Below are 15,930 nucleotides of genomic sequence, written 5' to 3' on the forward strand. Positions count from 1 at the left end.
CCATCTATCTACAGAGATAGTTGTGTGGATAGACAATTAGCTTCATGGAAGGAAGCAGAGGGTGATGGTGGAAGGTTGCTACTCATACTGGAGGCCTGTGACTCGTGGTGTGCCTCAGGGTTCAGTGCTGGGCCTGTTACTGTTTGTCATCTGTATCAATGATTTGTATGAGAACATACAGGGCAAGATTAGCAAGTTTGCTGATGATACAAAAGTTAGTGGTTTTGCAGCTAGTGAAAATGGTTGTGAAAAATTGCAGCAGGATCTGGATCGATTGGCCAGGTGGGCGGAGGAATGGTTGATTGAATTTAATACAGAGCAATGTGAGGTGTTGATTTTGGGAAGTCTAAGCCCGCGGTCTAGGCTTAAGCTCAGGGGTGACCGCGCTTTTGCGGTTGCAGCTCCTAGACTGTGGAACAGCATCCCTCTCCTCATCAGAACTGCCCCCTCCATCGACTCCTTTAAGTCCAGGCTCAAAACCTATTTCTACTCCCTAGCGTTTGAGGCTCATTGAGGAGGCGCTGTGAACTGTTTGCGTGCTACTGTATGTTTCATTTTTTTTCCTTAGTAGCTAATCAGATGTACAGCACTTTGGTCAACGTGGGTTGTTTTTAAATGTGCTATACAAATAAAATTGACTTGACTTGACTAACATTTGTCAGGACCTACACAGTGAATGGTAGGCCTCTGGGTAGTGTTGTAGAGCAGAGGGATCTATTAGTGCAGGTGCATGGTTCCTTGAAGGTGGACTCGCAGGTAGATTGGGTGGTCAAAAAGACTTTTGGCACATTGGCCTTCATCAGCCAGAGTATTGAGTATAGAAGTTGGGAGGTCATGTTGCATTTGTATAAGACATTGGTGAGACCGCATTTAGAATATTGTGTTCAGTTCTGGGCACCATGTTATTGGAAAGATGTTATCAAGCTGCAGAGGATGCAGAGAAGATTTACAAGGATGTTGCCATGACTTGAGTGTCTGAGCTGTAGGGAGATGTTGAATAGGCTGGGCCTCTATTCTTTGGAGCACAGGAGGATGAGGGGTGATCTTATTAAGGTACATAAGATCATGAGAGGAATAGATCGAATAGATGCACAGAGTCTCTTGCTGAGAATAGGTGAATTGAGAACCAGAGGACATAGGTTTAAGGTGAAGGGGAAAAGATTTAATAGGAATCTGAGGGATAACTTTCACACAGAGGGTGGTGGGTGTATGAAACAAGCTGCCAGAGGAGGTAGTTGAGACAGGGACTATCCCAACATTTAAGAAACAGTTAGACAGGTACATGGATAGGACAGGTTTGTAGGGATATGGACCGAATGTGGGCATGTGGGACTAGTGTAGCTGGGACATGTTGGCAGGTGTATGGGCAAGATGGGCTGAAGGGCTTGTATCCACACTATCACTCAATGACTGTGACTCTCATACTTAAATTAGCTCAACAGAGTAGATCTGAAAACCTTGATGATCATCCTGGCCAATCTAATGTGTTCAAATAAGCACTTTGCATTTTCAGTGTCTCAGAATAAAAGTACATACCTTTAGAAAGGAGATGAGGAGGAATTTCTTTAGTCAGAGGGTGATGAATCTGTGGAATTCATTGCCACAGGTGGCTATGGAGATTGTGGTTGGGTATTTTTAAAGCGGAGATTGACATATTCTTGATTAAACTTTTAGACTTTCAGGATACAACATGGAAACAGGCCCTTCGGCCCATCGACCACCAGCAATCACCCCACACACTAACACCATCCTGCACACTAGGGACAAATTTACAATTTTACAGAAGCCAATTAACCTACAAACCTGCACATCTTTGGAGTGTCGGAGGAAACTGGAGTCCCAAGAGAAAACCCACGCTGGTCACAGGGAGAACGTACGGACTCCGTATAGACAGCGCCCAGATTGAACCTGGATGACCATCTCTGTGAGGCAGTACACTGTGTCACTGTGCCACCCTGTTAGTACAAGCGTCACAGGTTATGGGGGGAAGGCAGGAGAATGGGGGAGTAGACTCGATGGGCTGAATGGCCATGATGGAATGGGGGACTAGACTCGATGGGCTGAATGGCCTAATGTTGCTCCTGTAACTGATGGATGTATTGTGTCTAACCAGCCACTTGTTGTCGTTGCTTTCCAGAATCAGTTTCCCGGTACAGATCTCTCAGTTGGCCCTTGAATCGATGCTCAGTGTCAGTCTGTACGGGGTTCCCAATCCTACAGCAGCTGGATCCCCCGACACCAACAAACAAAGGAAAGGGCCTGAGTATCTCGGACGAGTGTCTATGCCTCTCTTCAACTTCAATCGGTAATTATTTATATTCGTTTTCATCTACTCGGTACAACGTGACAGAAGGATGAGCAAGAAACTCATTGTAACCTATCAAATAATGAAAGGCCTGGATAGACCGGATGTGGAGAGGATGTTTCTACCAGTGGGAGAGTCTAGAACCAGAGGGCACAGCCTCAGAATAAAAGGACGTAACTTTAGAATGGGGATGAGAAGGAATTTGTGTAGCCAGAGGATGGTGGATCTGTGGAATTCATTGCCACAGATGTCTGGGTATTTTTAATGCAGAGATTGATAGGTTCTTGATGAGGAAGGGCATTGTGCCGATCTAAAAGCTCGTTAAATGCCATGATCATACCTGCCTCCACCACCACCCTCATTGCCCCGCCCATCTTGAAACACTGCCCCTCTCACCGTAAAGCTCTGCCCTCTGATCTTTGCCATCTCCACCCTGGCAAAACGTTCTGACTGTCTACCCTATCTGTGCCTCTCACAATGTTAGAGACATCTCTCGGGTCTCCCTTTAACCTCCGTTCCTGAGAAAACAATCCCAGGCATAGAAACATAGAAAATAGGTGCAGGAGGTGGCGCAGCGGTAGAGTTGCTGCTTTACAGTGAATGCAGCGCCGGAGACTCAGGTTCGATCCTGACTACGGGTGCTGCACTGTAAGGAGTTTGTACGTTCTCCCCGTGACCTGCGTGGGTTTTCTCCGAGATCTTCGGTTTCCTCCCACACTCCAAAGAAGTACAGGTATGTAGGTTAATTGGCTGGGTAAATGTTTAAAAAAATTGTCCCTAGTGGGTGTAGGATAGTGTTAATTTACGGGGATCGCTGGGCGGCACGGACTTGGAGGGCCGAAAAGGCCTGTTTCCGGCTGTATATATATGATATGATATTTGGCCCTTCGAGCCAGCACCACCATTCATTGTGATCATGGCTGATCATCTACAGTCAGTAACCCGTGCCTGCCTTCTCCCCATATCCCTTGGTTCCACTAGCCCCTAGAGCTCTGTCTAAGCATGTCCAAGCTCTCCTTGTAATTTATCCATCTTCATCAAAAAGCAAAGGGAAACACAATCATTTGTTTAATTTTATTTTAAATTGTGTCAAATTAGAGTTTATCAATACAGATATTTTGAACATTTGGTGTCATTTGACAATAAGACACAAGTGCAGGAGTGATGTAGCGGGTCAATCTGAGGAAGGGTCCCGAATCAAAACGTCACCTGTCCATGTCCTCCAGTGATGCTGCCTGATCCGCTGAGTTACCACTGCTCTTTGTCTTATTTTGTCAACCAGCATCTGCAGTTGCTTGTCTCTATCAAATGTACTTTTTAACTATTTCTGGGAGTTGGAAAGATAGCAACTGCATCTGGCCAGATGTGATATCAGGCCATTAGAGTGTATATTCCGCCCATTGTGCTTGTGGCCAACAACCACCCCTCCGAGCCCTTTGTTTAGTTTCTTATCGTCATGTGTACCGAGGTACCGTGGAAAGCTTTTTGTTGCATGCTATCAGTCAGCGAAAAGACTCTTCACAATTACAATTACAATCAAGCCGTCAAAGCAATAACGTTTAGTGCAAGATCAAGTCCAGTAAAGTCCAGTTAAACATAGTTCAAAGGTCTCCAGTGAGGTAGATGGGAGGCCAGGACCACTTTCTAGTTGGTGAGAGGATAGTTCCGTTGCCTGAGAAAGGGAATAAGGTTTGGTGCCGTCTCCAGTGAGGTGCATGTTGGCTGAGGACCACTACTTGGTTGGTGAGAGGGTGATTCACTTGCCCTCAGCTAGGAAGAAACTGTCCCTGAATCTGGACATTTTCAAACATCTGTACCTCTTGCCTGATGGGAGAGGGGAGAGGAGGGAGTGGCCAGGGTGCGACTCATCCTTGATTACGCGCTGGCCTTGCTGCGGCAGCGTGAAGTGTAGATGGAGTCAATGGAAGGGATGTTGGTTTGTGTGATGGTCGGCTGTGTCCACAACTCTGCACTTTCTTGCGGTCTTGGATGAGGCTGTTTCCAAACTGTGCTGTGATGCATCCCGATAAAATGCTTTCTGCAGCGCATCTGTAGAAGTTGGTGAGAGTTGTTGGATTCATGCTGAACTTCCTCAGCCTTCTAAGGAAGTCGAGGTGTTGGTGTGCTTCCTTGGCCATTGCTTCGATGTGTCCTAGGCAACCAAGCGACCACAAGAGGTCCATCAACCTGCAAGGTGTGAGTTGGATCAAACATAATTAGATGCCCACGATGTCCATGTCGTTGATGAATGTGTTTTGCTTGCCAGTGTGTTGACGAGTGGAAGGAAGTTACTTAGTCTCTGGACGTCAGACTCTGTGAACCCTAGTGCAGGGACCGCACACAGAAAGGGGAGCTCGCTGGGGAGAGTCGTATTACAGGTGAGTATTGTTCTCTCCTGTTCATCTAACTAGTTCTCCTGATATTTTCTACTCTGTGGAATTTCCTTTGGGAACCTAGTGTGGCGCAGTGCCACAGCGGTAGAGTTGCTGCCTGACACTGCCAGAGATCCCGCTTCGATCCTCACTGCGTGGGGATTTTGGGGTACTCCTCCCACATCCCAAAGACGTGCGGGTTTGTAGGTTAATTGGCCCTCTGTAAGTTGCCCCTAATGCCCCTAGTGTGTAGGGAGTGGATGAGAAAGTGGAACAACAGAAAACTAATGTGAGCGGGTGATGGATGGTCAGAGTGGACTCGGTGGGCTGAAGGACCTGTTTCCACACTGCGTCTCTAAACTAAACTCGTGTGGGGGAAGAGAGTTGTTTTTTAGCAAAGTTGTGCGTGCACAATATGCATGGGTTTGGTGTGCTGAAGGGCCTGTCCCCACACTGTAACCCTAAACTAAACTAAAACCTTTTTACTTTTTTCTCCACCACTTTTTACCACCACTATCTCCAGGTCCCTCAGGTCGGCCGACTTGGGGCTACTCACTATCCCGCGGTCTAGGCTTAAGCTCAGAGGTGATCGCGCGTTTGCGGTTGCAGCTCCTAGACTGTGGAACAGCATCCCTCTCCCCATCAGAACTGCCCCCTCCATCGACTCCTTTAAGTCCAGGCTCAAAACCTATTTCTACTCCCTAGCGTTTGAGGCCCTCTGAGGGGGCGCTGTGAACTGTTTATGTTTGTGCTGTTATGTTTGTGTGCCATTGTATGTTCGTTCTTAGTACCTGAACTGATGTACAGCACTTTGGTCAACGTGGGTTGTTTTTAAATGTGCTATACAAATAAAATTGACTTGACTTGACTTTATCATTGAAAAAAGAAATGACTGTAAGTGCAGATTGTAATTTCCTCCGTGCATCACCCATGCTGCTTATGCTCTCTGTATATTTTGCCTGGTGCACTGTATAGCAGGTGACAAGGCAGCAGACTCTAACCTGTACTTTTAACGTAGGTGGATTTTCCATCCTTTGCGTTTGACATTGTATACCATCCTCCAGAGTGCAGCCGGATGGTGGAGCTGGACTTTGAGACTCTAGATCAAACCTTCCAGCAGCAGCTTCTTGACGTGTTTGCTAAAGACTCGACATTTGAGTAAGTTCTTCCTATGGACACCTCGTGTTATATTTGATTTTGCTGTGTGTGCCAATGTGTTTAAAGTTCAGCTGATAAACTTTAGACATTACTTTAGAGATACGGTGCGGAAACACTTTGGCCCACCGAGTCCGTACTGACCAGCGATCACCCCCTGACACTAACGCCATCCTACACACGAGGGACAATTTCACAATTTTTACCAAAGCCAATTAACCTACAAACCTGAAGGAAGGAACTGCAGATGCTAGTTTACACCGAAGATCGATACAAAGTGCTGGAATAACCCAGCGGGTCAGGCTGCATCTCTGGAGAGAAGGCTGGAGAAGGGTTTCGACCTGAAACGTCACCTATTCCTTTTCTCCAGAGATGCTGCCTGACCCACTGTCAACCGACAAACTTGGGATGTGTGAGGAAACCGGAGCACCCGGGGAAAACCCATGTGGTCACAGGGAGAACGTACAAACTCCCTACAGACAGCACCAATCGTCAGCATCGATCCCGGATCTCTGGCGCTGAAAGGCAGCAACTCTACCGCTGCACCACTGTGCCGCCCAGAGATTTAAATCATTTGTTTTTATCACAAATTGCAAAGTTTCCGAGATTTACCAGCTAATGGCATTGCATTTGCCTCCAATCACAAAGGTGTTTGTTGTTTTTAACTTTGACCCTGAACAGATTATTTGTGCATGAGAAAGGCGGAGTGTCTGGTTGACACAGCACTCTGTCTACACAGAGCAAAGTGTCTGACACTCCAGGCACTTGTTGGTGAAAACAACATATCATTTAACCAAACACACCACAATGTCTCGAGTTCAGGTCGCAATCTGCTGAGTCAGTTAGTCGGAACTGAATTGTTTGCACAACACTATCTGCCTCCTTAGCAGGATGGAAATGTCAGCATAGTCAGGGTCAAGTCAGTCGACAATTTTCCACATCCCAGCAAGCTGCTGACAGCGGAGTTGCGTAGCAATTTCTTTCCTTCCTTCCTTCCTCTTTGCTGGTGATGCCATCGCAACTTGGATGGTGGTAGACCTTTCAAGTAACTGTAACTGCATCTTGAAAGTCAATCCTGTTCTTTACTGTCACCATATCAGATCGTTCCAAAGAGTCATGCAGCACAGAAACAGGCCCGACTTGCCCATGCCATTCATACCTGCTCATGTTTAGCCTCGATCCTCCTAAACCTTTCCTAGATATAGAGTGGATAAGCTGGTAGAGTTGTTGCCTCACAGTGCCAGAGACCCGGGTTTGATCCTGACAATGGTGGTGTCTGCAGAATTTGTACCTTCTCCCTGTGACCGCGTAGGTTTTCCCCAGGTGCTCCGGTTTCCTCCCGCATTCCAAAGATGTGCAGGCTTGCAGGTTAATTAGCTTCTGTAAATTGTCCCGTAGTGTGTAGGATAGAACTCGTGTAGGGGAATGGCTGGCCGGCGAGGATTCGGTGGGCCAAAGGCCTGTTTCCATGCTGTATCTCTTACAAATAAAATTCCTAGAAGAATGGCTGGTGATTTAAGAATGTAATACATCATGCTTGCATTTTCTGAGGATATAGCCGTTATCATTTTGGGGAGAAAATTGTTCATCCTCTACATTAAACATTGATGAATGATAGACACAAAGTGCTGGAGTAACTCTGTGGGACAGGTGGCATCTCTGGTGAAGAAGGATGGGAGATGCTTTGGATTGGACCCTTCTTCAGACTGGTAGAAATAAAATGGAGGAGATACAGGACCGAGAGATTCACAACCCAGAGAGTTGTCAATTTGTGGAATTCTCTGCCACAGAAGGCAGTGGAGGCCAAATCACTGGATGAATTCAAAAGAGAGTTAGATAGAGCTCTAGGGGCTAGTGGAATCAAGGGATATGGGGAGAAGGCAGGCACGGGTTTCTGATTGTGGACGATCAGCCATGATCACAATGAATGAAGGTCCTGGCTCGAAGGGCCAAATGGCCTCCTCCTGCACCTATTTTCTATGTATGGGAAGGGGATGAATGTTTGATTGTTTTAACAAACATATTTGTTTGTCTGCAGACTGTCCAAGGCAGATAAGGAGCTCCTGTGGGATAAGAGGCAGTACTGCTTTTCCCACATCACCAGCCTGCCCAAGATATTGGCCAGTGCACCAAGCTGGGACTGGGATGCTCTCCCAGAGATCTATGCGCTTCTCCATCAATGGACTCCACTGCCTCCCATCTCTGCTCTAGAGCTGCTGGATTCAAGGTAAGATTTCTGACCAACGTCTGCATTGTTTCTCAGCATGGAACTGTGAGCTTACTATTTTGATTTATCTGACCTGCTGCTGGTCGATGTGAGTGTTGGCTAGCAAATCCTGTTTCTGGTAGGAAAACAGGACTGGTCTTCTGCAGTCAGGCACCTTGCAGCTGAGGTATCCTTTCAGAGAGTGTAAAAATGAGGAACTGCAGAAGCTGGTTTACAAAAATAAGACACCAAGTGCTGGAGTAATTCATTGGGTCAGGCAACATCTCTGGGGAACATGGATAGGTGATGTTTCACAGAGTGCTGGAGTAACTCAGCGGGTCAGGCAGCATCTCTGGAGAACATGGATAGGTGACGTTTCAGGCCCAAACCCTCCATCAAATGGATTGGAGAACTTCTTGAAGTTGGGTATACGCCCAACTCTTCCCAGCTTTCTACCCACCTAACTAGTCAGTCTGAAGAAAGGTCCTGACCCAAAATGTTGCCTATCTGTGTTTGCCAGAGATGCTGCCTGAGCCGCTGAGTTACTCTAGCACTTTGTGTCTTTTTTAATCGCTCAGAGACCTATTCCCTGATCAATGTTGATGTTTTGTTGAACATGACAAGTCTGATGTAACCCCCCTCTTATTTTCAGTAATCAATATTCCACCAAGGGGACTCTGTACAAAGTGGACATGATACCTCAGGATCCCTATGAACTAGCACAGTGGTGCAGCGGGTGGAACTGCTGCCTCAGTGCCAGAGACCCGGTTCAATCCTGACCTGTGGTGCTGTCTGTGTGTGGAGTTTGCATGTTCTCCCTCCGACTACATGCGTTTCCTCCCACATTCCAAAGACGTGCAGATTTGTAGATTCATTGACCTCTATATTGCCCTTAATGTACAGGCAATGGATGAGAAAATGGAATAACAAAGAACTAGAATGAACTGGTGATCAGTGATCAGCGTTGACTCAGTGGGCTGAAGGGCCTGTTTCCCTGCTGTATCTTTTAAACTAAACTCTCTTCCAAACTCGTGGGAAGATAAACCCGGACTATATGACCCTATTTCAAATGGTAATTCCCATACCTTGTAATCTAATATGGTCGGAAGTTTAGGTTTTTCTATTGTCACAAAAAGGTACAGTGTAAAGATTGCATGCTATCCAATTAAATCAGATATATAGCATGCACAGATACAATCAAGTCAAACTCCAGTACAATAGGTACAATAGTACAAAGGGGAAGATACAGAGTGCAGAATGTAGTTCTCAGCATTGTAGCGCATCAGTTCCAGAGGCAAAGTCCAATGTCTACAATGGGGTAGAGGTGAATCGGACAGTACTCTAGCTTATGGAAGGGCCGTTCAGAAGCCTGATTACAGAGGGGAAGAAGCTGTTCCTGAGTCTGGTGGTGCGCACTTTCAAGCTTCTGTACCGTCTGTCGGACAGGAACAGGGAGGAGGAGGAATGACCAGGGTGGGCCAAGGCTTTGATTATGTGGGCTGCTTTCCCAAGGCAGTGTGAAGTGCACATGGAGTTGATGGTGGGGAGTCTGCTCTGTGTGATCGACTGGGCAACACCCACAATATTTTTCTTGGAATCAGATGGAATGAATAAATAAAACAAATGCATTTAATCCTAAAATGATGTGCAATTGGTTTCCAGAACTAACATTTATTTGGTATTTAAAATAACAAAGTTAGCAGGAGGTACACCAAACCGACAGCATTGAGGCAAGGATGTAGGCCCTCACTAATGCGGATGGAAGCTGAAGTGAACAAACCTCACTTGCACACGTTTGATGGCTGAGATTTTGTGTCCTTGTGCTCTCCTGGTATATCTCGATTCACAGTGTGTAATAGAGCTGTAATATGCACCAGCACTACATTGTTTCATTCCAAATACACAACCAAGCGAATAAATTGGCAGCTTGGTGGTGCAGCGATAGAGTTGCTGCCTGACAGCGCTGGAGACCAGGGTTAGATCCCAACTACATTAACACGAGGTACTCTGTACGGAGTTTGTACGTTCTCCCCGTGGGATTTATCCAAGATCTCCGGTTTCCTCCCACACTCCAAAGACGTACAGGTTTGTACATTAATTGGTTTGGTAGAAATGTAGATTGTCCCTAGTCTGTGTAGGATAGTGTTAGTGTGCGGGGATCGCTGGTCGGTGCGGACTCGGTGGGCTGAAGGGCCTGCTTCCGTGCTGTATCTCTAAACTAAACTAAACTAAATAATCAGACTATCCATGTTCTCCAGAGATGCTGCCTGACCCGCTGAGCGACTCCAGCACTTTGTGTCTTTTTTGTGAACCAGTGTCTGCAGTTCCTTTTTGCTCTAGCTTGGTATTCCTGAAGCCACATTCACCCTTTCTCCTTCTAAGTGCAGCCATCCTTCATTACTCATTGGGTAAAGTTTGAAGGAGATGTGTGGGGCACAGAAGATGATGGATGGCTGGAACACGCTGCCAGGGGTAGTGGTGGAGGCAGATACAACAGTGAGGTTGAAAAGGTATTTCAGAGTTGCATGCAATTGCAGATTTGGGTTGTTTTCTCTGCAAAGCCAGAGGCTCCGAGATGACCTGATAAAAGGATGTAAAATTATGAGAGACAAGGATAATCGGAACCTTTTTCCCAGAATGGAAATGTCAAATACGAAAGGATTTTTGTAATTGAGAGGGGCAAAGTTTAAAGGAAACTAGACCAAGTGGATCCGTTGGGCCCAAACCTCTCCTGCAGCACTCTCTCCTCCCCCCCCTCCCCTCCTCCCCCTCCCCCCTCCCTCCACCCCCCTTCCCCCTCCCTCCATCCCCCTTCCTCTACGCTCTCTCCCCCTTCCCCTCCCCCAACTCAACCCCCCTTATCCTCCCTCCTCCTCCATCCCCCCTCCCTTTCTAGGAGATAGATTTAAACTCTAAAATGTGAATAACTTAAAAAATATAACACCGATTTCAATGAAACTTGTTCCATTAGCACCAAAGGGACGACGGTGAGTAAGGTGGGCCTAAAATTGTCGCGCTATCGTGTACGTTTTGGCTGTAGTTCAGGAACAAACAAACAAACAAATGAGAGTTTTAGTATATAGATGTGTGGGGAAGGTTTAATACGCAGTGTGTGCTGGGTGTCTGGAACGTGTTGCCAGGCGTGGTGGTGGAGGCAGATACGATAGTGGCGTTTCAGAGGTTTTACAGAGGCACGGAATTTCAGGGATTGGAGGGATGAGGATCACGTGCAGGCAGATGAGATAGTTCAACTTGACATCATGTTCGGCATAGACATGGTGGGCCGAAGGGCCTGTTCCTGTGGTGTACTGTTCATTGCATATATTATGTGTATGTTTCACTCAAACTGGAAATTTGAAGAATTTAATTGCAAACTATTGGAATCTTACAGCATGGACACAGACCCATCAGGTCTGTGCTATTCCCCAAAACATAGAAACATAGAAAATAGGTGCAGGAGGAGGCCATTTGGCCCTTCGAGCCAGCACCGCCATTCATTGTGATCGTGACAATCACCTATGTACCAGCCTTGCATCATTGCCAGTTCATTTCTCCTTGCGCTTCCAATGAATAGGTGAACTAAAGGCTCCAGCATAGTTTAAAGTAGCAGGCTTGCAGCATTTGGTCATGACGGTTGTTTTAGATTTGCAGACAAGGAGGTGCGAGGGGCAGCGGTGAACTGGATCGACCAGATGACTGATGGCGAGCTGCTCGACTACCTGCCGCAGTTTGTCGAGGTGTGTGATTTACTGATTCACAGTCTCAAACAGTTCAACACTTGCACATTGACTGACGTTATGATACAAATCAGATAGAGGTTTATCAAAACTGAAACGCTCAGTAGTGTACGTTCTCCCTGTGAGTTTTTCTCGAGATCTTCGGTTTCCTCCCACACTCCAAAGACGTACAGGTTTGTAGGTTAATTGACTTGGTAAATGTAAAAATTGTCCCATTTCCTCACATATTCCAAACACTTGCCGGTTTGTACGTTAATTGGCTTTGGTAAAAATTGTAAATTGTCCCTTGCGTGTAGGATGGTGCTAGTGTACGGGGATCGCTGGTCGGTGTGGACTCAGTGAGCAGAAGGGCCTGTTTCCGCGCTGTACCTCTAAAGTTTAAAGTGAGCCCTTGGCTGAGTGCGACCCCCTGATTAAAGTTTCTCATGAGGAACAATATGATTTACAAAGTACAATTTTTAAAACATTATTGTTCAAACCAGAAGCATTAAGATTTTCTGCAGATGATACCTGAACTATTGAGCATTTCAAATGCACCATTTGCAGTTTTAATTTCGGAATTCCAAAACTGATTTTTCCCCCTGAAAATAAAATTTCCTGTATATACAGTATTTCTAACAAAGCGATATTTGGCCAAATGAATGCTGAAAAATCTTCAGCACTGAGTGAATATGTTTCTAAGACAATTTAGGATTGTTGACAGAGGGCCTCAGAGTTTTGTGGTTGCCAAAGTCGTGTGATTGACTTTGTCTCTGTTTGTTTTATTTCTAGGCTGTGAAGCAGGAATGTTACTTGGACAATGCCTTGGTGAAATTCCTCTTATCTCGAGCTCTTGGGAACATCAGTGTGGCACACCACTTATACTGGTGAGAAGATAACGTTCAACGCTAGACGTTGTGTGCCTAATAAATGTTACTTTCTCCACTGACTTACTTGGAAAGAGTGTGCTTTGGTTGTGGGGTATTTTAGTTCAGTTTACAGATATCCGCTTTCATTCTTGTTCAATTCCACCCCTGCATGATTGAACTGCTATTAGTGCCAGTCACAGCTTGCCTTATAGAGATGTTTCACTCTATTAAATAAAAATATCTGTCCAATTATTGTTCATTGTAATGGGTTGGACTGAATATCATTGTACAGCTGGTAGGGCTGCTGCTTCACTAGTCCAGAGACCTGGCTTCCAGCCTGTTCTCAGGGCTGTTTCTCAGGTGGAGTTTGGGTCAAAGGGCCTGTTTCCATGCTGTATGACTATGACTGAGATTAAAAAGACAACTGAAGCATTTTGTAAGAAAAGTCTGTACAGTAAACCATGTCAATAAACTTTGAGAATAGGCTATTCTCTCTAGCTGGTAAAGCACCCGAGTCCTAGGTTCAATCCTGACCTCGGGTGCAGACTGTGTGGAGTTTGCACGTTCTCCCTATGACCGCGCGGCTTTCTTTTGTTTTAGAGATTCAGCGCGGAAACAGGCCCACCGAGTCCGCACCGACCAGCGATCCCCACACATTAACACCATCCCACACACACTCGGGACAATTTACACTTATAACATGCCAATTTACCTACAAACCTGCTCGTCTTTGGAGTGTGGGAGGGAACCGAAGATCTCGGAGAAAACCTTTCCATCGGGGGCTCCGGTTTCCTCCCACATCCTGAAGGCGTGGGTTTGTGGGTTGATTGCCCTTTGTAGAATTGTCCCTGTGGTGTAGGGAGTGCATGAGAAAATGGGATAACATAGACCTCGGTGGGCATGGACTCGGTGGGCTGAAAGGCCTGTTTCCATGATGTATCTCTAATCTAAACTAAACTGTCTTGATGCTACCACTGGATCCCACAGAAGCCCCCCAAGAGGTAACAACATATCTGAGAGTTAAATCCTAACAATTGCATGGATCATTAAATCCCAATGCATGAAATTCTATTTTCTTAATTGCCAAGAATATGTGGGCCATTGTTTTGACATGTGTACTATGACTAATTTGAAGCATGTCATACAATAAATATAACTGGCTGGGCGATACAGCTGATAGCAGGCTTGGTGCTTAAAGCCTAACATTCAGATGAAGATTTTAATTACCCCTCAGAATACAGTACTCCTGTTTGTTCCCCAAAGACATGGTTTATCGGATAATTGGCCTCTGGAAATTGCCCCCTGGTGTGTAGGGAGTGGATGAGAAATTGGAATAACATAAAACTAGTATGTACTAAAAATGAACTGCAGATGCTGATTTATACCAAAGTTAGACACAAAGTGCTGGAATTACTCAGCGGGTCAGGCAGCATCTTTGGAGTAAATGATTTGGAGAACCCTTTGGGGTCAGGACCCTCCTTCAGACTGAGGAAGGGTCCTGACCCATAAGGTCACCTGTCCATGTTGTCCCGCTGATTTACTCCAGCATTGTGTCAGTCAAGAGAACTCATGTGATCGGTGGTCAGCATGGACTTGGTGGGCCGAAGGGCCTGTTTCCGTGCCATTATCTCTAAAACTAAAACTAAGGCCGTCAAACACCTCAGCTTTCCCAGAAGGAAGGTGACAGCAGCACAGTGGGAGCACGGTTTCACCAGTTGTCCGCCACGTTCCTGGACAATTCTCAGCACGACACCAAACAAATATAGCATGTCCACTTCCCCATCCACGTCCACAACTCTCTGCCAAACCCACTACAATCTTTGCAAATTCACTGCCAGTGCTCTGCCATTTCTCAAAAAAAAAAATTTTTTAATATCCAAGTTCTGTGTCAACCAGTTTGGTTACCATAGCAACGTCTTTGCACGCACACAATCCTTCGCGGTACTATTTTTTATTTTCCTAGAAAACCTTTCTTTGACAAGATGTCTGTGCAACATTTATTTCAAGCTGCGTACCAATAATTTAATAGGAAAAAAAAACTGCAGTTTAAATCGAAGGCTGGAGTAACTCAGCGGGTCAGGCAAGTATTATTTGCCTATTCTGTCCTAGCCAATTCCTGTCTCATACCTTCAAAGTCTCCTTTCTTTAAGTTCAGGACCCTAGTCTCTCCATCCTAATGCAGAATTCCATCACATTCTGGTCACTGTTGCCCAAGGGGCTTTGCACAACAAGATCGCTAACTAATTCTTCCAGTCTGGGATGGCCTATCCGCTAGTTGGTTCTTCTACACATTGGTTTAACAGGCCCTTCGGCCCTCAGAGTCCACACCAATCGCCCATTCACACTAGTTCTATGCTATCTCACTTTCACAGTCAGGGTAATTTTACAGAGGGCCAATTAACCTTGAAACCCGCACGTCTTTGGGATATGGGAGGAAACCGGAGCTCCCGGATAAAACTTGCGTTATGACAGAGGGAGCGTGCAAACTCCACACAGACACACCGCACTGGAGGTCATGATGGAAGCTGAGTGTGGGGTGCTGTGAGGCAGCAGCTCGAGCCGCTGTGTTACTGTCTGGCCCCAAGTTGTTTGATGCTTCCCTTTGTATTGGCTTGTTTCGTGCTGAGCATTGAGGTATGCTTATGCTGCGGATTCTTTAACTGCCTCTCACCTCACAGGCTGCTGAACAACGCGCTCCACGAGGCGTATTTTGGGGTGCGCTACGAGCTGCTGCTGGGTGCCCTGCTCTGCGTGTGTGGCCTGGGCCTGAGGCAGGAGCTGGAGAGGCAGACCAGGCTAGTGCACAAGCTGGGAGTGGTTGCAGAGAAGGTTCGACAGGCCAGTGGATCAGCCAGGCAGGTACGGCCTTCGCACAAACGCAGCAACTACAGTATGCAATGCACTACATGTCCCTGCAAGTTTCCCACCACACTCATCGACAAAGGTTCTGGTACACAGGAGCTGTAATTATGCAGCAGCATTCCTCGTTGGTCCACTGTGCATTTAAAGCGGCCAACTTCTCTTTCTTTCCCACTCTCAGAAAATGACTCTTTTGTATGTACAAGTTCACAGGAGCAGAGTTAGGCCATTCGGTCCATCAAGTCTACTCCACCATTCAATCATGGCTGATCTATCTTTCCCTCACAATCCCATTCTCCTGCCTTCTCCCCGTAACCCCTGACACCCTTACTAATGAAGAACCTGTCAATCTCCACTTTAAAAATACCCAATGACTTTAAAAATACCTTCCACCACCGTCTGTGGCAATGCTGGGGCAATAAATACCTTCATAGAACACAGAGCGGTG

At 46.2% G+C, this 15,930-nt stretch overlaps 1 protein-coding gene across 3 annotated transcripts in view; it reads left to right on the top strand.

Moving 5' to 3' along the window:
- pik3c2a (phosphatidylinositol-4-phosphate 3-kinase, catalytic subunit type 2 alpha) overlaps positions 1-15,930 on the top strand; it is a 141,429-nt gene that overhangs the window by 98,076 nt on the left and 27,423 nt on the right. For all 3 annotated transcript variants that reach the window (XM_078414953.1, XM_078414954.1, XM_078414955.1), the window contains exons 14-20: positions 2,138-2,305; positions 4,572-4,683; positions 5,696-5,835; positions 7,871-8,059; positions 11,682-11,775; positions 12,547-12,641; positions 15,302-15,482. In XM_078414953.1, the coding sequence (XP_078271079.1) occupies positions 2,138-2,305; positions 4,572-4,683; positions 5,696-5,835; positions 7,871-8,059; positions 11,682-11,775; positions 12,547-12,641; positions 15,302-15,482 (979 nt within the window). The remainder of the gene's footprint in view (positions 1-2,137; positions 2,306-4,571; positions 4,684-5,695; positions 5,836-7,870; positions 8,060-11,681; positions 11,776-12,546; positions 12,642-15,301; positions 15,483-15,930) is intronic.

The sequence above is a fragment of the Rhinoraja longicauda genome, chromosome 18 (genome assembly GCF_053455715.1).
Source record: "Rhinoraja longicauda isolate Sanriku21f chromosome 18, sRhiLon1.1, whole genome shotgun sequence".
NCBI classification, from domain to species: Eukaryota; Metazoa; Chordata; class Chondrichthyes; order Rajiformes; family Arhynchobatidae; genus Rhinoraja; species Rhinoraja longicauda.